Source organism: Garra rufa, chromosome 8 (assembly GCF_049309525.1).
Source record: "Garra rufa chromosome 8, GarRuf1.0, whole genome shotgun sequence".
Lineage (NCBI taxonomy): Eukaryota > Metazoa > Chordata > Actinopteri > Cypriniformes > Cyprinidae > Garra > Garra rufa.
The window spans coordinates 8,275,669-8,299,947 of NC_133368.1; the positions used below are offsets into that span (position 1 = coordinate 8,275,669).

Sequence of the window (24,279 nt, forward strand, 5' to 3'; positions counted from 1 at the left end):
CATAAGGGTGAGTAAATTATCAGGAAATTTTCATTCTTTAATCTTGAAGACGATTCTTAGATATTGTTATCTTTATAGTCATCAGCCTTGGTGTGAACAGGTCTCAATTCATATTAATTTGTATAATCTCATTTATACCTTTTTGTTCAAGTTTACACTTTTTTATTTTAAAAATCACGTTTTCATATAATTCACATTGTACAAATTCATGCAAAAATGCTGTCTCATCAAAAGAAGTTAATTTACTCATGAGACTGGATTGTTATAAGTTTAACAAACCTCTTTCTTAGAAATGTGTTGTTTGAAAAGTGTGATCCAGTTCTTAGTTTGAAAGACATCCTGTGCTCTGAATCTGTTGATTAAAGGTGTAGTGGTGATAATGATATGAGTGTTCTAAAAGCTATGCTGAACTCTCACCTGTGATGCTTCTCTAACACTTCATTCACAAGGTCTTTGTATAAACAGCTAGTGCACCCACCCACCCACTCACTCACACACCTCTTATTCAATCAGCACTTCGAGCTAAATCACCCCACAGCCTTATTTTTTTTTTTTTTTATCTGGTCTACTCTTCTGGCATTACACTGTGAATCATGATTTTTTCATATTCATATTCTTAACTTCACCAAGGCTTATTGGCATGTTGTTAAAACTTATTTTAAAAACTTTTTTTTTAATAAATGCTGTTCTTTTGAACTTTCTGCTCAAAGAATCCTTAAATAAACTGTATGGTTTGCACAAAAATATGAAGCAGCACAATTGTTTTTAACATTGATAATAAGATATTTTCTTGAGAAGCATATCAGCTTATTAAAATGATTTCTGATAGATCTTGTGACACTGAAGACTGAAGTGTCAAATGAAATAAAGTCATAAAGGTTTTGAATGACATGAGGGTCAGTAAATAATGATCGAATTTAATTTTTGGGTGCACTAATCTTTTAAGTAAGATGAGAAATGGTTTTAATCCCAACACAGAGAGGACATTAGCCTTGTAAGATTAGTCCCAGGGTAGGCAATGATCCAGTGCAATGTTCAGGCCATTTCCCTTCAGAGCAGAAAAGGATATATAAAGGAGCACTTAGATAATAGAGGAACAGCCTATTAATTTCAGGTATTCGCTTCATTTAGTGATTTTTTAAAGGTAACACTTTACAACAAAGGTTTAATTTGTTAATGTATTGGGTATTATGAAATAACAATATACAATACTTCTGCATGACATGTAAATCTAAGTTAGCAGGTTAATATATCACAATCACAACAGAAATGTTATTGTCCCACTACACATTTAATGAACAGATTTAGAGCAAAAAAAGAAAAGAAATTTGTCTATTTTAGTGCAGTTTTCTACGAAGTCTCTTATATTCAGTCTACGTACAGTCTTCTCCCAGACTGCCCAAGAGCTAGTATAATCCTCCACTGACCTCTTAAACCCCTTGTAGCATCTTAAAGAATTTACAAGAGCATGGCTTCTAATTACCACAAACAAGCAGATCGAAATATTTTGTCCTTTTTGTCCTGGGGAAGAGAGTTCTTCCACCTTGTATTGATGGAGCTCTGAAGTGTCAGCCCTGGGGAATGTTTTATTTTTGAGATGTGTAAAGCAATAGTAGACTCTCTCTCTCTCTCTTTCTCTGTCTGTTTGTTTTAGATCTCTCTCTTCTTATTTCACTCTATCTATGTGTGGTGAAGCCGTTTGTCAGGGGTGTGATGGTATCTCTGCCTCAACATGTCCCCTGTCACACTCTGTAGGGGCTGTAAAGCATACGGCATACCAGCGCCAAAATAAACACACCTCCACGTTGCATATTTCACACCGTAAAAACGGGAGCATGTCATGATTATATATCTGTTATGCTTTTTGTAATCTCTGTTTTGAAGTGCTGATAAAATGTGCAGGCCTGTCTAGAATAGTCTTCTTCCCTTACAATCACTGTAAACACAATCTCAAATGATGTATTGCTTTTACATAAAAGTAACATGCTAAAATGAATAAATAGTATAAAAAAAAAACAGAAAATAGTAAGATAAAAAGAATTAGAATAAACAATGTACTTAATTTATATATTACATATTAATAATAAACATTTTAATTTAATTTTTAAAAACAATTATGACATAAATATTAATAAGCCCAATATGAAGGATTCTGTTAACCAAAAGAAAAAAAATAAGGTGGTATGTTAATAGAATAGAATAGAATAGAATAGATACTGATTCATATTACATACTGTTACTTCAGTAGAATAGAATAGAATAGAATAGAATAGAATAGAATAGAATGGAATAGAATAAATCCATCAGTTCATTATCAGACACTGTTGCTTCAATAGAATATAATAGAATAGAATAGAATCTGTTTGATCATTATCAGAGACTGTTCCTTCAATAGAATAGAATAGAATAGAATGTGATAGATACTGATTCCTATCAGATATTGTTCCTTCAATAGAATAGAATAGAATACAATAGAATGGAATAGAATAAATCCATCAGTTCATTATCTGACAGTGTTGCTTCAATAGAATATAATAGAATAGAATAGAATCTGTTTGATCATTATCAGAGACTGTTCCTTCAATAGAATAGAATAGAATAGAATGTGATAGATACTGATTCCTATCAGATATTGTTCCTTCAATAGAATAGAATAGAATACAATAGAATGGAATAGAATAAATCCATCAGTTCATTATCTGACAGTGTTGCTTCAAAAGAATAGAATAGAATCCATCTGATCATTGTCAGTTACTGTTCCTTCAATAGAACAGAATAGAATAGAATCCATGTTCATTATCAGATACCGTTTATTCAATAGAATAAAATAGAATAGAATCCATCTGATCATCATCAGATACTGTTCCTGTAATAGAATAGAATAGAATGTATCTGATAATACGATTTATTCAATAGAATATAATTCATCTGATCATTATCAGATACTGTTCCTTCAATAGAATAGAATAGAATCCATCTGTTCATTGTCACATACTGTTCCTTTAATAGAATATATAACAGAATAAATCTATTTGATCAGATACTCTTCCTTCAATAGAATATAATAGAATCCATCTGATAATTATCAGATACTATTCATTTAGTAGAATACAATAGAATTCATCTGATCATTATGAGATACTGTTCCTTCAATAGAATAGAATAGAATCCATCGGATCATTATCAGATACTGTTCCTTCAATAGAATATAATAGATTAGAATCCATCTGTTCATTATTAAATACTGTTCCTTTAATAGAATAGAAAAGAATAGAATAGAATAAATCCATCAGTTCATTATCAGATACTATTCATTCAATACAATAGAATAGAATTAATTTGATCATTATCAGATATTGTTCCTTCAATAGAATAGAATCCATCTGATCATTATCAGATACTGTTCCTTCAACAGAAAAGAATAGAATAGAATGGAATCCATGTTCATTATCAGATACTGTTTATTCAATAGAATAGAATAGAATATATTAGATAATACGATTTCTTCAATAGAATACAATTTGTCTGATCATTATCAGATACTGTTCCTTCAATAGGATAGAATAGAATCCATCTGTTCATTATCAGACACTGTTCCTTATAGAATAGAATAGAATAGAATAGAATCAATCTGTTCATTATCAAATACTGTTCTTTAAATAGAATGGAATAGAATAAATCCATCGGATCATTGTCAGATACTGTTTCGTCAATAGAAAAGAATAGAATGGATCCTTCTCAGTTCATCAGATGGTGTTCAAAGAATTGAACAGAATACAACACAGAGAATCTTATTTTATAATAATGGAATATAAAGTATATTTCTGTTTTCGGGTGCAGTTCTTTGAGTAGAGTAGAACAGAATAGAATAAAAAGAATGCACTAGTTTCTTCTGTTTTCAACAGATTTTGTTCCAGAATAGAACAGAACAGAAAAGAATGAACAACTCTGTTCACCATCATATACTGTTCCTTAAACAGAATAAAATAGAACAAAAATCAAATAGTTTTGTTTATCATCAGATACTATTGTGTGAATAGAATAGAATAGAATAGAATTGGATTATGCAGTTAATCATCAGATGCTATTGCGTAAATAGAATAGATCATTCTCAGTTCATCAGATGATGTTCAATAAATTGAACAGAATACAACACACAAATCCTATTTTAGAATAATTAAATAGAATAGCATGAATATTTTTGTTTTCATCAGATACTGTTCTTGGAATAGAGTAGAGCAGAATAGAATAAAAAAGAATACAGCTGATCCTTCTGTTCTCAACAGATTTTGTTACTTGAATAGAACAGAACAGAACAGAACAGAACAGAACAAAACAGAATAGAATAGAATTATTCTGTTCATCATTAGATACTATTCAGTGAATAGAATAAAATAGTTAATCAATCAGTGGCACATATTAAAATTTGTGCAAATGAATAGTTTGTATTTGCACAGGTTTAGACTACAAAATAAGCAGATTTGTGTAGAATTATAATATTAATCACCAGAGCTGATGGTTAAAGCTGACACTGATGCCCTGAACCATGAAATGGACGTTTGAGCTGTGTGTACACCGCTATGGAGGTGTCTTTAAGAAGCGCCCATGTGGGACAGGCTTAATTTAGCTCTCACAGAAGAGGATTCTGACACAGATTGTGTGTGACAGCTGTTTCCTCCCACACATACACAAACATGCTTTCAGACTTTCTCTTTTCCTCCCGCTCATATGCACACAGACACACAACCCCTTTAGAGATAAAAACCTTCCTTTGGAAAATGAAATCGGCGTTTATTAAAACAAATAAATGCGGAATGAGTAAAACGGGTGAAAGGTCAAAGGTGAACGATTGCTGAGACACGGATGAGAAACCCAGAAGCCGATAATTAGTATGTGACATTAAAGCCAATTAAACTCATTCACTCTCTAAAAATGGATTATGTTAAAACTGTTTGCATAGTTTAATGCTTCTCTATGCTTGTTGTGCAGTATTGTGTTTCTCAATTAGCATAAACAAAGCATATTTACATTAAGAAAAAATACTGGCAGACAATCAGTGTGTTGCTGTATAAATTTCTAAATATGAAAATAAAAGCTGGGAGTAGAAGAAGGCCTGAGAGACTGTATCTTTCTTTAGCTCTCACATCCAAACAATACTGCCTTCCCAAGAGTCCCAAAAGCTCATCAGAAACACTTTATCGCTTGCATCGCTTCATAGTCTCCACAGCGGATGCTTCCCCGCACACCAGTCCTGCAGTATATAAATAAATCAGCCAATGAATTAGAAAACTCTCTGTCAACTCCAATTGTGTGCTGACAGTGCTGTGGGACACCTGAGCATCTGTTTCAATTCACACCTCAGCACTGTCAAGAAGCTCTTCAGGGGCCGTGAGGAAGTCAAGCCTTTTGAGGTGTTGTGGGAGGTCTTGACTTAATGCTTATTTTCTTTGGGCGACTTGTAGCAAAGGGAGAGTGATGGTGGCCTAAAACAGCTGTTCTCAATGGGTTTCGCTTCAGGAAACAGGTTTTTATTGCTCAGGAGTCGCTTTTTGAAGCTCACACGATCTCACATATGTTCTAGTCAACTTTCCATCAGATGTTTCTACTAAAGTTTAACTGTTGGCTTCCATATAAAGTTTAAATTGAGTTCAATAATACGAAACGTAAGTATATTTTAAGTATAAAATACAATACAACACACTCTTCACTGTTATTTCATGTGTCTAAGAGCACAGATACCTCAAGAAATAGGCCATGTATGTGTAAGGACAGTTCACAGCACCAAAGCCAGACAGCAGAGCCATGTGACCCCAATAAATAAGTATATTTTACTTGGAATTGTTCCCATCATGCATTTGGGCATGAACAATTAATAAGGTCATTTTTTTTTACTGTTTTCGAGATGTGTTTACACTGTTTTGTGGTTGCTTTTGTTGTTAGGTTAAGTAAGTTGCTGTTTTGTAACATCTAGAGTTTCTTTTCTACTCAAAATGACCCATTTATACTCAAAAAACTATTCAATGATTGTTACTGTCATTGTGTATTATGTGCCAAGTATTGAGGTATCTGTGTTCAATTGGTTAGTAGCTACATTGAGTCAACATATAACCTTAAAAACAATCAGGAGCCATCTACTTGCTTATGTACATGTTTATAAGTGAAACACATGTTTTAATGGCATTTTTTATTTCCTCAGTGCTATGATGTTTGAGTAATATTTGCAAACCGTGGCTGAGAGAATTTTACTTGAGGACTGCAGAGTAAACAAAGTAAAATTACTCATCAAACTCTAACCGCATGTTAAATTTACTTATTTCCTTTGCTAATTTTACTTAAATCAGTTAAGTAGATTTTACTGAATTCCATACTTAAACTTTACTTTAAAAATGTGCGTGCAAAAACTTGCCAAATAAAAATAAGTAAATTTACTTACTGTTTTTTTCAGGGTACACTACCAGTCAAAAGTTTTTGAACAGTAAGTTTTTTAAAGAAGTTAACTTCTGCTCCTGCATTTATTTGATCCAAAGTACAGCAAAAACACTAAGATTTTGAAATATTTTTACTATTAATATTTTTAAATGCTGTCTATTTGAATATATATATATATATATATATATATATATATATATATATATATATATATATATATATATTGACTCCAAGGTTTTGAAAGGTATAGTGTATAATGTTACAAAAGCTTTTTATTTTAGATTTAGATAAATGCTAATCTTTGGATCTTTCTCTTCATCAAAGAATAGAAAAAAGACAAAAATGTACTCAACTGTTTTAAATATTATTAATAATAATAATGATCATTATGATGATAATAATAATAATAATAAAAATGTTTCTTGAAAAGCAAATCAGCATATCAGAATGATTTCTGAAGGATCATGTGACACTGATACTGAAAATTTAGGTTTGATTACAGGAATAAATTACATTTTAAAATATATTCAAATAAAAAACAGTTATTGTGAACAGTAAAAATATTTAACTTTTTTTTTTTTGCTGTAATTTGAATCTTAATTTTAATTAGATATTCTTTAAAAAACATAAAACATCTGTTTTTGACTGGTAGTGTATACCAGACAATTTAGGAATAATTTTATACTGTAATGTAAACAAATTGCAGTTAATTCTAACAGTAGAGAGCTGTCGTTCTTGTTTTGTAAGTAGTTTTTATAAACGAAAACATACTTTGGTGTTAGTGTTTTTATAGGTCACTGTATTATGAGTGATAGTGACCTTTGCTAGCTTTGTGGAAAAATGACTTAATAGACATGCGTGAAGTGTTTTGGTAGTGTAATTGCATTTTGGATGTGAACTTCACATCTGTGCCAGGCTGAAGGTTAGGAGCTCAGCATGAAGGGTTTTGAAAAACAGACCTAACTATCAAAAAAAGTTCTATAGCGATTGTGAAAAACTTGAATGTGGATCGCATGCAGACAAATTTGATGAAATAAACTTATTGGAATTCTGCATCCAAACAGCCTAATCTAAAATCCTCACATAAGTCTCCATGTGGTCCCAGTTTAAAATTGTTGCCCTCTATACCAAAAATGTATTATCAGGTTCATCGATATGCAACATACACCGTGTTTTAACAGACTTTTGACTTGTAGCTAAATATACTGACGTAAAAAAAAGGAACTGTAAATGATGTATGTGACGTTTTGGTATTTATATGCTATGAAAATAACACCACATGCTGAATGGAAGTGTAATCTGTTGGGGACTATGCCATTGGGACTGCTGTGTGGTGACAGCTTTCACAGGATGTGATTTAGCCAAGACTCCCATGTTCTCTGTTCCATATGTCGCTTCAGTCTGATGAGACTTTCCATCTCAATAATGAAACACCCAGCCCCTGGCCTCAATCTCACACCATAGCACACCATTCTCTCTCTCTCTCTCTCTCTCTCTCTCTCTCTCTCTCTCTCTCTCTCTCTGTTGCTCTTTCTGTCTCTCTCAGTAAATGGCGACGCTTTATTGGAAAGCATTAGTAAATAATTAAACAAAAAATAATTTAAAAGTATCACTACGTATTCTTATATAGTGTTAACTGTGGGTCTTTCATCATTTTTGAGGCGATAACGCCCTCCTGCGGTCGGTCGAATTATTATGAACCAGTAAATGATGACAATACTGTGCGCCGGAAAACCTTTTTGTCCCATGTCATGACGTCAGCAGCTTGACAGCTCCGTCGGACACTTGTTCTGTTCAATATTTGTTTCTCTGTATTAACAGAGCGTTTTTAACAAAATGAGCTGAGAGTGCGTTTGCCGTTTTCTGTATATAAACGCCGTGCTACATGCTACACCATGTCTTTCTTCGTAGATTCAGTGATTATGTTCACTTCTCAGGTAAGTCTCATCTCTCATTAAAAAAATGCATATTGGCTACAAGGCTAACGCGAATACTTTATTCTTTGTACAATGAGCATATGTTACGAAGATTAAATGGTTTAAGGTAACGTTATACAAAACAATTGAATAATTTTTAAAGGTGTATACCTGACTATGTCAGACTGACTATGCCAAATAATATTTATCTATCTATCTACATGTATTAACCATTCCAGCTGACATGATTTTCTGTCCACAGGTGTTGTTTTTTGGATTTGGGTGGCTGTTTTTCATGAGGCAGTTGTTTAAAGATTATGAGGTATTGTGCATTGTGTAGATTTAGAGCAGTTTTGTTGACTCTAGCCTTTCAGTATTAATCATACAGGTCTCTCTCAATTTCTTTTCAGATTCGACAGTATGTTGTGCAGGTGGTCTTTTCCATCACTTTCGCCTTTTCTTGCACTATGTTTGAGCTCATTATCTTTGAGATCCTTGGTGTATTAAGCAGCACGTAAGTATTTTTGTTTTACTTTGATGAAATTGATAAGAACTGTAGATCAGATGCTCACATGCTGTTTTTTTTTTTTAAACAGGTCCAGGTATTTCCATTGGAAGCTGAATTTGTATGTAATATTATTGGTTCTTATATTCGTGGTGCCTTTCTACATTGGCTACTTTGTGGTCAGTAATATACGACTATGTAAGTAGATTTTGTTCTCGCTTTATATTCCCAGATAGCACACGTACGTCTGCAAGATGTCTGTTAAAGATCACTTGATCTGGAAAGCATCTGCTGTGTACGAACGTCTGACAGACGTCTGTAAGATGTCAGTTTTACAAATTTTAAATCATGAACATCTTAAAGACATCTAATAGATGTCTATTTGACATTTGATAGGACACGTCCAGTAGGCGTATTGCAGATGAGCAAACACTCTTCAAATACAAATACATCTTCCAGATGTAAATGCAGATGTCAAATAGACGTCTCTGAGATGTATGTGTGCTATCAGGGTTTTATAGCTTTTTCGTTTGTTTGTTAAAAGGAATAGTTTACAACTAAATGGAAGTTTGCTGAAAATGTACTCACTTTCTTACCAACCAAGATGTAGAAACAGATTTGAAGAAATTTAGCATTACATAATTTGCTCACCAATGGATCCTCTGCAGTGAATTGGTGCCGTCAGAATGAGTACATTGTCAGCAAATGTTTATTTTTTGGTGAATTACTTCTTTTCATTTGATTAATGTTTGCGTATGCATCCTGTTTTTTGCTCTTTTACAGTGCAGAAACAAAGGTTGCTTTTTTCATGTGTGGTCTGGTTCACATTCATGTATTTCTTCTGGAAACTGGGCGATCCTTTCCCTATACTTAGTCCAAAACATGGTAGGCACCGGCATGAAACATTTCTATCTATGTATGTATGAATGTAACATGATGTTTAACAAGAATAATCAAATAATTGACTGGAAAAATGAGTTGATTTTGAGAATAATCATTTGTTACACTGCCAGTCAACAGTAAGATTTTCATTTGTTTTTAAAAATGTTTTTCTTCTGCTCATCAAGCCTGCATTTATTTGATCCAAAGTACGGCAAAAGCAGTAATATTGTGAAATAATTGTACTATTTAAAATATATTTTAAAATCTATTCCTGTGATAAAAGCTGAATTTTCAGCATCTTCACTCCTGTTTTCAGTGTCACATGATTCTTCAGAAATCATTCAAATATGTTGATTTGCTAATCAAGAAACATTTTTTATTATTATTATCAATATTTAAAACAGTTGAGTACTTTTTGTCCAGGATTCTTTGATAAATAGAAAGATCCAAATATCAGCGTTTATTTGAAATAAAAAGCATTTGCATACATTATATCATTCAAAAGCTTGAAGCAGTATATATACATTTTTATTTTGGGAAAGAAATTATAGAAATTAATACTTTTAATATCAAGGATGCGTTAAATTTAAAGTGATGGTAAAGGTAAGTGATACATTTATAATGTTACAAAATATTTCTATTTCAGATAAATGCTGTTCTTCTAAACTTTCTATTCATCGAAGAAACCTGAAAAAAAAAATCTACTCAGCTGTTTTCAACATAATAATAATAATAATAAATGTTTTTGAGCAGCAAATCAGAATATTAGAATGATTTCTGAAGGATCGTGATTGGAGTAATGACGCTAAAAATTCAGCTTTGAAATGACAGTAATTAATTACATTTTAAAATATATTCAAATAGAAAACAGTTATTTTAAGTAGTAAAATATTTCAAAATTGTACTGTTTTTGCTGTACTTTGGATCAAATAAATGCAGGATTGGTGAGCAGAAAAGACTTCTTTAATAACAATAAAAATCTTCCTGTTCAGAAACTTTTGACTGGTAGTGTATATTTGTAATAATGTGCACCAATGATGATTCATGTACATTTAGACAAGGAATATGCATTAAGGAAGTAAATATATAAAAAATTATAGTAAAAAATTGGTATGTAGAAGTGTTTCTCTTTCTTGTATTCTCAGGAATTCTGTCCATAGAGCAGCTGATCAGTCGTGTGGGGGTCATTGGCGTCACACTGATGGCTTTGTTGTCTGGCTTTGGTGCTGTGAACTGTCCTTATACATACATGTCCTATTTCTTGAGGTATCTGTGCTCTTAGACACATGAAATAACAGGGAAGAGTGTGTTGTATTGTATTTTATATATTTATATGGTAGACACTAGATCTTTGTTTGGTTTGTTTACTCAGAAATGTGACAGACAGTGATATCCTGGCCCTGGAGAGAAGACTGCTACAGACTATGGACATGATTGTCAGTAAAAAGAAAAGGTAATAGAGATATAAAGAGGAGGATCACATAAAAGACAGGGGAAAAATAATCAGAATATCACAGGAAAAGTTTGGGGTCAGTACTTTTTTTTTGTAAAGAAAGTAACACTTTTATTGAGCAAGGATGTGTTAAATTGATAAAAAGTGATAGTAATGACTTGTAATGTTAGAAAAGATTTATTATTTTTCTTCATTATTTTTAACTTTCAATTCATCAAAGAAAAAAGTAAAAAGCAGCACAACTGTTTCCAACATTTTTAATAAATTAGCATATTAGAATGATTTCTGAAGGATCATGTGACACTAAAGACTGGAATAATGGCTGATGAAAATTCAGCGCTGCGTCACAGAAGTAAATGATAGTTTATATTAAATAAGTATAATAAAATGGGAAATCAATATTAGAAATTGCAATAATATTTCACAATATTGTTTTTTTTCTGTATTTTTAATTACATAGATACAGCCTTGATGAGCATAAGAGACTCATTAAAACATTAAAAATCTTACTGATCCTAATATTATTAAAACTTCAAATAACTGTTTTCTCTAGTAATATATTTAAAAAAATGTTATTTATTCCTGTGATGGTAAAGCTGAATTTCCAGCAGCTGTCTGAAAAAGTCTTGAGTGTCACTTGATCCTCATTATGTTGAAAACTTTATTAAGTTCAAAATTATGTTAACAAAAAGCTTTCTAACCTTATTTATGGATGTTATATAAACCTAAAGTAGTACATTTATTAAGTAGTAAATTCTATTAAGATTTATATTCTGCAGTTTTGTCCTAACAGAACAAGGGTTTTCTTTTTAATAACTTTTTAATGTCTCTTTTTAGGATTGCCATGACAAGAAGGCAGATGTACCAGCGTGGAGAGGAGCAGAATAAACAGACGGGATTCTGGGGAATGATCAAGAGTGTGACCTCCTCACCATCAGGCAGTGAGAGTATCCTTAATGAGCAGCAGCAGGTCCTGAGTTAGTAATTCAGTCTCATTTAGAAGAGACCCAGCAACTGGAGAGATGCTGAGATCACATTTCATCACCATTGTGCCCTAAGTGTCTGAACAAAACACTTACCTCCTGTTCACTCCTGGAGGAATGCCAGCTATTTAATTTAAGCAGAAGCTAATGGGCAGTAAATAATGTGTGCATGTGGGAGGATGTGCATGTTAAGTAGATTGGTTAACCTGCTGGCTGAAAACAACTGGTTTGGGTTCAGGAGCCAATACACTTTTTTTTTTTTTGTACAAAAGCTAATAATGATTTTCATAAAGTCAGACATTGAAATGTATTATTTTATTGGTTTTTAATTATCTCTAAACCCATATTCAATGCAGTCTGTCTTTTACTTTAGTATTGTTCATTGTTTTCAAGGCGGAGAGCACTCATTTTTTGGAACTGTGATGCACTAGTTTAGGACCACAGGTGTAAAGTTTGAATTCTGTGACTCTTAGATCCTCTAAAGGATGTTTGTTTCTTAACTCTGGCCCTGCAGATCTTTCTCTGATTCAGCAGGAAGTGGATGCTCTGGAGGAACTCAGTAGACAGCTTTTCCTGGAAACCGTTGACCTGCAAGCCACCAAGGTATTTGACAAATACAGTTTTGTAAAACCAGGAAGTATGTGTCAGGCAACTAGGGCTGCCCTCGACTAAAGATTTTTCTGATCGACTAGTAGTCAGTCATTTTAAGCATTAGTCGACTATGAGTCAAACATTTAATAAACCATATAAATCATAATAAGGAGCCTTTAATTGCCTACATAGCCTAATAGGTACTCAAGCACATGCAAAAAAAGCTTGCCACAGCGCACCGGCAGATATAATAATTATGAATGTGTCAAAACAGCAAAGAGACTTCATTAACGTTTTAATAATTTATTGATAAACTAGTGCTTTCTTTGTTTTCAGCTAAATAGATGAAGTTTGCTTTCATTATTTTAAAAAAGCACAACGTTTCATTTTTATTCTGAGTGCACAGAGCACTCAAAATAAAGTAAATATTAAAAACACTATAATAATCTTATGTCTCTGTATCCCAAGGAACGGATAGAATACTCAAAGACATTTCAAGGGAAATACTTCAACTTCTTAGGGTATTTCTTCTCCATCTACTGTGTGTGGAAAATATTCATGGTAAGGATGTGTTTTGCTCATTTTGGATTTTGTTTGTCATGTGTTATAGAACATTGTAAGAATGTGTCTTAATCAGTGACATAATCTAATGTGTTCTTCTTAGGCCACTATAAATATAGTGTTTGACCGTGTGGGGAAGACTGACCCAGTGACAAGAGGAATTGAGATCACAGTCAACTATCTTGGCATTCAGTTTGATGTAGGTTATTGTCAACTTAAGCTGCTTCATATACAGTTGAGGTCAAAAGTTTACATACACCTTGCAGAATCTGCTAAATGTTAATTATTTTACCAAAACAAGAGGGATCATACAAAATGCATGCTATTTTTTCACATAAAAGACATTTACATGAAGTCCACAAGAGAAAATAGTAGTTGAATTTATAAAAAGTTTACATACACTTGATTCTTAATACTGTGTTGTTACCTGAATAATCCACAGCTGTGTTTTTTTGTTTAGTGATAGTTTTAGTATGATTTTGAGATCCATCTTTTCACACTGAGGACAACTGAGAGACTCATAAGCAACTATTACAGAAGGTTCAAACACTCACTGATGCTCCAGAAGGAAAAACGAGGCATCAAGAGCCAGGGGTGTAAACTTTTGAACTTTTGATATTTTTTTTTTTTTTCATTTAGTACTGCCCTTCAGAACTACAGAAGATACTTATATGTTTCCCAGAAGACAAAATAAGTTAAATTTATACTAAATTTGCATGTTTTTTCCTTCTGGGGCATCAGTAAGTTTTTGAACCTTCTGTAATAGTTGCATATGAGTCCCTTAGTTGTCCTCAGTGTGGACAAACAAGGGACACATGAACAACTATCACTAAAAAAAAACAACAACAACAAAAAAACAAAACAGCTGTGGATCATTCAGGTAACAACACAGTATTAAGAATCCAGTATATGTAAACTTTTGAATTGGGTCATTTTTATAAAATCAACTTTCCCTTTCTCTTGTGGACCATATGTGAACGCCTTTCATGTGAAATATCTTATTCAGGTCAGTACTAAATAAGAAATAACATGCATTTTGTATGATCCCTCTTATTTTGGTGAAATAATTAACATTTAGTATTTTACTGTTATAGTGTGAAATATTATAACAATTGAAAAACAAAAGAGTTTTCTTTTTAATATACATATTTCTTGTTATAATCAATGTTAAACCTGATACAGTTGTTAATTCATATCAGGAATATATTAGGTTTCTTGATAGAAAAATTCTATCATCATTCAAATCTTACTGACCCCAAACTTTTCAGTGGTAGTGTATGTAATGTTTTTTTTTTTTGCTGTAATGTAAAACTTATTTAAAACAATTTTATGTCTCTTTATCTTATGGGGAAGTCTTTCTGCTTGTGTTTCTATGCCCCCTATTGACCAATATACAAAACTGTAGACAGATCAGATGTTAGCATTGCATTGTCACAGCAGGACAAATTATCATACCAGTTGTTTGTTTGCTTATTTAATGACAGTAGTTTTTTTTTTTTTAGTGATTACATTTGTTAGTCCACACTCAGGCACATAATTGTTGTGTATCCACTCTAATAGACTTTACACTCCTGACTGTGGATGTATATGCATGCTGTGATTGTGTGTGCTGTGTCAGCTGACATTTACTGCTTTGGTTGGCAGTTAATTGTTCCCCAGCCTGTTAAATGACAGTTTAATCTTTCCCCACGAGGAGGTAATGATTCAGCCTCTTAAACATGTAATCTGTGTCCGACTTCACTCTTGCTCTCTACTGATAAGCGCAAGTGCTGCTCATCCCTTTCTAATGGATAAAGCCTGGCAATTTATGTGCAGGAGAACTTAAACCTTTGTTTTCCCACAGGTCAAGTTCTGGTCTCAGCACATTTCCTTTATCCTGGTGGGAATCATCATAGTCACGTCCATACGAGGCCTTTTAATCACACTCACCAAGGTAATGAAGGATGAACATGCTTTTTTCTCAATCAATCTTAACACTTAAGGGGAAACAGTCACATATTACTGTACGTGTGTGTAGGCGTGTTGGTTCAGCCGGTGTAGAGGGAGGAGATTATTTCCTTGAGCAACTGCAACAGGGTCTTGCCTGAATTCAGTTTCTTAGAAGCATTAATAAGCTCATAAAAAGCAGTTTTGGTTAATCTCTTTATGTTTTGTTCACAGTTTTTCTATGCCATCTCCAGCAGCAAGTCCTCCAATGTCATTGTGCTTGTCTTGGCTCAGATCATGGTGAGATATAATATAAAAACAACAACAAAACCCCCCACTATTTTAGAAATGACTGCTTTTAATTTAATTAAACATTTATACGTTTATATACACTACCAGTCAGAAGTTTTTGAACAGTAATATTTTTTTTTTAAGTTTTAGTCTCTTCTGCTCACCAAGTCTGCATTTATTTGATCCAAAAAACAGCAAAAGCTCTAATATTGTACTATTTAAAATATCTGCTTTTATTTGAATATATTTTAAAATGTAATTTATTCCTATGATCAATTTTTTTTGTCTTCAGTGTCACATGATTCTTCAGAAATCATTCTAATATGCTGATTTGCTGTTCAAGAAACATTTACTATTATTATTATTATCAATATTTAAAACAGTTGAGTAATTTTTTAGGATTCTTTGATGAATAGAAAGATCCAAAGGTCAGCGTTTCTCTGAAATAAAAAGTTTTGTAACATTATAGTCAGTGATTATATAACATTGAGTCAGTATACTTTTTTAAGAAAATAAATTATAGAATTTAATACTTTTATTTAGCAAGGATGCATTAAATTGATTAAAAGCGACTACAGATGTGTATAATTTTGCAAAAGATGCATGTTTTAAATGAATGCTGTTCTTTGTTCATCAAAGAATCCTGAAAAAAATAAGTCATGGTTTCAATGAAAATATCAAGCAAAACTGTTTTTAGCATTTATAATAAGAATTTTTTTTTATCAGCATATTAGAATGATTTCTAAATGATCATGTCAATTTGACTTATTTTCAAATAGAAAACAGTTATTTTAGATTTTAAGAATAGTTTTCAATATTACCATTTACTGACACAGACTTGGTGAGCATAAGATACTTAAAAAAATTAAATAAATGAATACTGACCACAAATATTTGAACAGTATTGTAAAACCAGTTCAGCATAAATAATGGATAACTTTTAGATTTTTTTTTAACCTAGTGTCAAAATGAGTCTAATATTGTATTCAAATTAATATTATGTCATGAAATACGTGACCCTGGACCACAAAACTAGTCTTAAGTAGCATGGGTATATTTATAGCAATAGCCAAAAATACACTGTATTGGTCAAAATTATTTTTCTTTTATGCCAAACATCATTAGGATATTAATTAAAGATTTGTTCATGAAGATATTTTGTAAATTTCCATAAATATATCAAAACTTAATTTTTGATTTGTTATATGCATTGCTAAGAACTTAATTTGGACAACTTTAAAGCTGATTTTCTCAATATTTCGATTTTTTTTTTACACCCTCAGATTCCAGATTTTTTTTAAATAGTTGTATCTAGGCCAAATATTGTCCTATCCTAACAAACCATACATCAATAGAAAGCATATTTGTTGTATAAATCTTAATTTTAAAAAATGTATACTTATGACTGGTTTCGTGGTCCAGGGTCATATATGAGAATCTAACATATAGAGAGAAACATTTTCACCTTTAATTCTGAATTCATTTCACAATATACTGTTTGTTCCAGAACCATTAACAGAATCAAATGTTATGAAAATCATTTGGTTCACATATTGTTTTAAAAAGTACAGCCAATTCTGAATAATAACTGCTTTTGATTCCCAGTCCCACCAACGAAATGGTTATTATAACATATTTCTCTGCTGTCTGTTTGTAGGGCATGTATTTTGTGTCATCTGTGCTCCTGATGCGGATGAGCATGCCTTTAGAGTACCGCACTATAGTGACGGAAGTACTGGGAGAACTGCAGTTTAACTTCTACCACCGGTGGTTTGACGTGATCTTCCTGGTCAGTGCCCTCTCCAGCATCCTCTTCCTCTACCTGGCCCATAAACAGGCACCTGAGAAGCACATGAACCTGTGACCTCACAAGTGACCTCATGAGAGAGACGCACAGGACTAAAGTGTGTCTTTTTGTTGTCTCTACTTTTAGAAGGACTTTATTGCCACTGGGTCTGTATATCCTGAATCAGGAGGGGCCTGGAAACAGTTTATTTGACTTTGCGTTGAAAAAAATGCTGATTTGATGTATGATTTAAATAGAGTCATATTAACAAAGGGGACAATGGTATACAATGTGGGTGTCATTTATCTCAAAGTATCTTTTTTTTTTTTATATAAAAAGCATAGAATTTCCCCTAGCAGGTGTTATGTTTACCAAGGTAGATGAACTAAATGCTCACTAGTTTGTTTACCACAAAATCTATTACTCCTGAGCCATCTTTTATCAATAATAGACATCAGATCTATATCTGAGCAACACGCAGAGATGCTACAGTGGACTGTTGGACTCTTGTTGTTTTTCTTTCAGGCCTGTTAATCGTTACTATCATTCCATGTCTCATTAAGAACTGTAATGATTCACATGTGTTTACTGTATTCAGAGAGACTCATAATCTTCTGCTTAAATCACATCAACTAGAAAAAGGTTAAAATACATGTTCTTCAGGCTTTTGTATTATTTTTTGTGTGTGTGTGTGTGTGTGTTAGACAAACCGGTGCCTTTGATTTCCCGAAAAGGCTGGTCTGGTCTACATGCCAGAGATGTAATCGTCTTGGATTTCTGTTCAAATGCAGGAAGCTCAGATTTCAATTAAAAGGCTTTTTTCAAGCATATCCACCATTCAGTAGTATGGTGCTCATTTAAGTTTTTTAAAAAAGGAATATATAATGTTTTGAATGGTGTACTTGCATGAGACAAAGATTGTACTCATAACACCCCCTCAATATATTTCCAAATTTAGAAATCATATGACCCACAAAGAGAATCCTCTTATTGGCTCACAGATGCGCTATTAGTGTAATGTTGTTTGGTGATGTAAAGAGCAAAAACTAAGCAATTAAGCATTTATTATTGTGCTTTACTAGTGGAAACAACTAAAGAATGTGTATTTGTAGGCCAAAGAACAATGAAAGAGCTAAAGACAGAAAGACAAAGACAAAAATAATTACAAGCTTTGGTATGGTACATAAAAGTGGGAACATTTGATGTGGGAGAAAATCCTGAGTTGTGATGCACAGGTTTATACTTTTATTTATTTATTTTTGTTGGACAGGTGTATAACATACAGTATATAAAATGTTCAATAATGTAAAGTTTAAAACATACAGTATCTCACAAAAGTGAGTACACCCCTCACAATTCAGCAACCATTTAAGTATATCTTCTCAAGGGACAATGCTAAATACCTCTGAAAATAACTCAACATACAGCCATTACTGTCAAAATAGCTGGCAACAAAAGTGAGTACAAGTGACAACACCAGTATGTTATTTAACCATGCAAAGCCACATGTCCTATTCATCATGTTTATATTTTTGTCTGCTTGACAGGACCATACAAAGTTGTCTATCTTATATTAGAGCAGTTAAAGTTAGGTTCTCATACTGACCACTGGATGTTCAACATGGCATCTCATGGCAAAGAACTCTTGAGAATTTGAGATTTAGAATTGTTGCTCTCCACAAAGTTGGCCAAGGCTATTAGAGGTTCAGTAACAAACCTGAAACCGAGTTACACTCCAGCGGTCAGGGTCATACAGAGGTTTTCCAAGACTGGTTCCATTCGGAACAACCCTTGCAAGGGTCGATCAATGAAGCTGAGCACTCGTTCTGTGTGTCAGGTGCAGAACCTGGCTTCAAAGAACAGATGCATGAGTGCTGCCAGCATTGCTTTAAAGGTTGCAGAAGCAGAAGGTCAGCTTGTCAGTGCTCAGACCATACACCGCACACTGCAACAAGTCAGTTTGCATAGGCGTCGTCCCAGAAGGAAGCCTCATCTGAAGCTGGCGCACAAGAAAGCTTGCAAACAGTTTGCTGAAGACAACCTGTCCAAGAGCATGAAATACTGAAACCATGTCCTGTGGTCAGATGAGACTATAAGATAGACTTGTTTGGCTCAGATGGTGTCCAGCATGTGTGGCAATGCCCTGGTGAAGAGTACCAAGAAAATTGTGTCTTGCCTACAGTCAAGCATGTTGGTGGTAGCATCATGGTCTGGGGCTGCATGAGTGCTGCTGGTACTGAGGAGCGGTAGTTCATTGAGGGAAACATGAATTCCATTATGTACTGTACATTCTGAAGCAGAACATGATGCCTTCCCTCCAGAAACTAGGCCGAATAGTAGTTTTCCAACATGATAACGATCCCAAACACACCACCAAGATAATAACTGGCTTGCTGAGATAGCTTAAGGTGATAGGGTGGCCAAGTATGTCTCCAGACCTGAACCCTATTAAGCATCCTCAAGCATAAGGTGGAGAAGCACCATGTGTCTAATGTCCAGCAGCTCCGTGAGGAGTGGAAGAGGATCCCAGCAACAACATGTACAGCTCTGGTCATTTCCATGCCCAAGATGATTAAGGCAGTGCCAGATAACAATGGTGCTAACACAATATATTGACACTTTGGACAAGTTCACTTAGGGTGTACTCACTTTGGTTGCCAGCTATTTTGACAATAATGGCTGTATGTTGAGTAATTTGAGTAAAAAAGTTTAACTTCTATAGTATTGTCCCTTGAGAAGATATACTAAAATGGTTGCTGAAATGTGAGGGGTGTACTCACTTTTGTGACATACTGTAGATGACAAATGTAGGTAAACTTCTGTTCTTCATTTGATTGGCAAGCACCGCTTTTTGCATGGAGGTGGCTGATCAGCATCGCCATTGTCCTGTTGAGGAAACAGACAGGTTCTATAAGCTCCATAAACAGTATATGAAGGCATATTGCTTTTACCATGATGGGTTGACAACACAAAGGGTCTATGAACTGAAAAATGTAAGAAATTAAATGAAACAATACAAAGGATTTCAAATGGAGAAATCTAGAAAGCAGCTTAGTTAAAGGCAGTGGGACTAACCGATGCTTCTGTGCTTCTTTGGATATGGCCTTTTTCGAGTGAGCTGTGATTTCAGAAAGACTCTGGGTGCAATTTCCATGCGTCGTTTTTTTAGTGGAGGTGGTTGAAACACACCTTCATTGTCCTGTTGAAGGAATAGACATCATCATGTAATGATAGACAGAATTAATGAGAGCTTTGCAGATTAAATCTAAATACAATGCTTGTGCCATTTCAAAAATACCAAGGATTTTAAAAAGAAAGTGGTACATAAATGAAAATTATAGATAGGATGGACTAACCAAATCTATGCTCCATGGGCACGGCCTCTTTCGACTGCACTGGGAATGTTGTTGCTGTGCTAAATAGGCAGGCGTAGGTGGTCTCTGGGGCAAAGAGGTTGGTAAAGTTGTTGCCTGTGGCAATGAGGTAGGCACAGCTGCTCCTTGTGGGAACACGGCAGGCTTGGAAACTGCCTCTGGGGACAAGGCAGCATGGGGTGCTCCATGTTGGAAAAAGGTGTGCTTGTGTGCGCCCTGTGTGTCTCTGATGGGCAGGGTTGCTCCTTGTGGGCACTTGGCAGGCATGGGTGCTTCCTGTGGGAAAAGGTGTTTCATAGAGGTAATCTAAAGACATATTGCTTGCACCCTGTCAACATGAAGGTCTATGAATTGAAAAGTGTGTAATGAAATATACAGTGATATAAAGGTTTTCATAAACATGATTCAGAAAATATGGTTTTGTTAAAGGCAGTGTTTCATCTTTTGAATAAATCTTTTGAAAAGTCAGAGACAAGATGGACTAACCAATGCTCCTATGCTCCATGGGCATTTCCTCTTTAGGGTTGGCTGTGAGTTTGGAGATGCTCTGGGCTCTAATTCCACACACCGTTTTTTAAGTGGAGGTGGCTGAAACAGACCTTCATCATCCTGGTGAAGAATCAGACATTACCATCTAATACTAGACAAGTTTGAGTACTTAAATCTGAAAAAAATGAATAGAGATTACAAGAGATAGGTGGGACTAACCAAATCTTCCGTGCTCCATGGGCATGGCCTTTTCCGACTGGACTTGGAGCTTTGTTCTTGTTGGAAAGAAGCAGGCGTGGGTACTACCTGAGGTAGGAAGATGGGTTTGGGTGTTTCATGTAGGATAGAGGTCTGCACAAGTTCTCTTTTTGGAAAACAGTCCTTGACAAGTCGTTCTTGTGGGGACCTGAAAAGCACTGGTTTTCTCTGATGGGTCCAAGAGGACATTTGTGCTTTCTCTGAGGAAGGCAAGGGCACAATTGCTCCTTGTGGGGACCCAATGGTAATGGGTTCTTTCTGAAGGGTCCTTGAGGGCATGGGTGCTCCCTGTGGGGACGCTCTCTGTACAGGTGCCAAGATTTCATGCTTTCCCAGAATTCGCACCAGTTTGGGTGCTCCTTGTGCATAAGAGGTTTGAGGCTTCGGCTGGTTCCACTTTCTTTTCTGTTGGGAACCAGCAGGCATGGGTGCACCTTGTGGGAACCTGGCTCCCTGTGGAAAAGAGGTTTGAGGCTTCTGCTCATTCCACTTTTCTTTCTGTTGGGAACCGGCAGGCATTTGTGCACCTTGTGGGAACTTGGCTCCCTGTGGAAAAGAGATTTGTGGCTTCTGCTGGTTCCACTCTCCATTCTGTTGGGAACCAGCAGGCATGGGTGCACCTTTTGGGAATCTGGCTCCCTGTGGAAAAGAGGTTTGAGGTTTCTGCTCATTCCACTTTCCTTTCTGTTGGGAACCGGCAGGCAGTTGTGCACCTTGTGGGAACTTGGCTCTCTGTGGCTTCTGCTGGGTACATTTTCCATTCTGTTGGGAATCAGCAGGCATGGGTGCACCTTTTGGGAACGTGACTCCCTGTGCAGAAGAAGTTTGAGGCATCTGCTCCTTCCACTTTCCTTTCTGTTGGTAACCAGCATTCACGGATGCACCTTGTGGGAACCTGGTTCCTTGTTCAGGAGAAGTTTGAGGCTTCTGCTCCTTCCACTCTCTTTTCTGTTGGTAATCAGCAGCCATGGGTTCTTTTTGTGCTCCCTGTGGATAAGAGGCTTGAGGCCTCGACTGCATCCACTCGACTGCCTCCACGTTCCGTTTTGCCATGGCTCCTACCTGTGGGGCGCTGGAGGGTATAGTGACCCGAAGCTCCTGCTGCCTCCACTTTCCTCCCTGTCGGGAACCGGCGGACATGGGTGCTCCTTGAAGAAACCGTGCTCCATTTGGAAAAGAGGCCTGAGGATTTTGCTGCCTCCACTTTCTTCTCTTCGGGTTCCCAGCAGACACAGGTGCTCCTTGTTGGTACCTTGAAGACATGGGTGCCTCTTGTTGGTACCTTGCTCCCTGGGGCAAAAAGGTTTGATGAGGCTTCTGCTGCCTCCACTTTCCACTCTTTGGGAGCCTGGTGGGTACAGGTACCCCTTGTATAAAAGAGGTTTGAGATTTCTCTTGCCACATTGTTATGATGGATAGGGTTCTTAGATAGTAAGAAAGATGATCCAAAAAATAAACAATGCCACGGTTGCGCAAGATTGCTTGTGTATGCAACAAACAATGTCTAGATCTGTGAAAACTTGTGAGAGAGAAAAAGAGAGGGAAGAGATGAGTTAAGTAAAAACAAAAAAGCTTGGAATTTGTGGGTCCAGGGCGATTTTTGTTTCACTTAGGATCACACATATGCTTAGAAAGGGATCTGAATATGAAGTGTTGTGTTGGTGATCAGAGAGATAATATCACATCATGATTTATCAATGCTATTTTAAGATATCGGGGAGCAAAATTTAATTATTTTACTGTTCCAATCAATCACTATTTATTAATTATCAACTTCCCCTAAACATCTCAATCAATTTACAAATTTTTTACATCTTAAGCCCATTGCACACTGTACAATTTTGGCCACAAAACATCTGATAGACGTCTGTGAGACGACGGTTTTACATACATTCTAAATCACAAACATCCTAAAGACATCTAATATATGTCTATTTGACATCTGAAACGTCCTTTAGAGATATCGCAGATGAGCAAACACTAAAAAATATATCTCACAGATGTCAAATAAACATCTCCTACGTGCGCTATCAGGGTATGCTCAGACTAAAAAAATCCACCCGTTTCAACTTAAAAGTCTTAAGTTCAGTTGCTGTTCAGTTAAGTTCATTTTAACGTTAACATTATACCATCTGAAAAACCACGTTGAATTTCATATAATTTCATATAACTTTAGAAATTTGCTCAACTTGATGAGTTAAAGTAATGTAAAAGCATAAGATGCCATGACTTACTGATAATAGCCTACCATTTGTTACTTTGTGTATAATATCCATATATAGATAACACATATTATTTCAGTTTGCACTTTTTAAACACCAAACTAAAACACATCAAAGCCACTTGTTAATTCTTTAAGTGAACATGTTGTATTGTGAGTAGTTTCACTGTTTTGGACGTTTTAAACACATAATGTACAGAATAACACACCAGTGTCATTTATCTTACAGCATTAAAAAATCGCACAGTGTATAATGGGCTTTAAATACAAACACTGAGACAATTTCATTACCCTGTTTAAACAGAGCTTTCTTGGAGTCATAAAAAGATATGTAAAAAAATCCCCAAACCCTGCTGAGGAGGATACTCACAATCACTCGCCGACTCGCTACAGAATGCAGTTTTGTCTGCACACAGATTATACTCACCGAACGTTCTATTATGGAATGTTCGTCACGCGTTCCTTAGCAACCACACACAGCGCTCAGTAAACAGTAAATCGAATATGAGTGAATATGATAGGCAGATCGATAGATAGCAAAACAGAGCTCAACACAGATTTGTTAGTGACGGGAGTTCTTGGCCGTTTTGTTCGATTGAAGCTGAATCTACAAA

General features: G+C 34.9%; 1 protein-coding gene across 1 annotated transcript; it reads left to right on the top strand.

Moving 5' to 3' along the window:
* The first annotated feature begins 8,188 nt into the window (after positions 1-8,188).
* LOC141340774 (Golgi pH regulator) lies at positions 8,189-18,153 on the top strand. Its single transcript, XM_073845869.1, has 14 exons — positions 8,189-8,366; positions 8,608-8,667; positions 8,756-8,859; positions 8,942-9,048; positions 9,634-9,735; positions 10,878-10,998; positions 11,105-11,185; positions 12,023-12,132; positions 12,683-12,771; positions 13,228-13,320; positions 13,424-13,519; positions 15,164-15,253; positions 15,481-15,546; positions 17,195-18,153. Exons 1-14 carry the CDS (start codon positions 8,325-8,327, stop codon positions 17,399-17,401), a joined length of 1,368 nt encoding a protein of 455 aa, XP_073701970.1. The 5' UTR covers positions 8,189-8,324; the 3' UTR covers positions 17,402-18,153.
* The last annotated feature ends 6,126 nt before the right edge of the window (positions 18,154-24,279 follow it).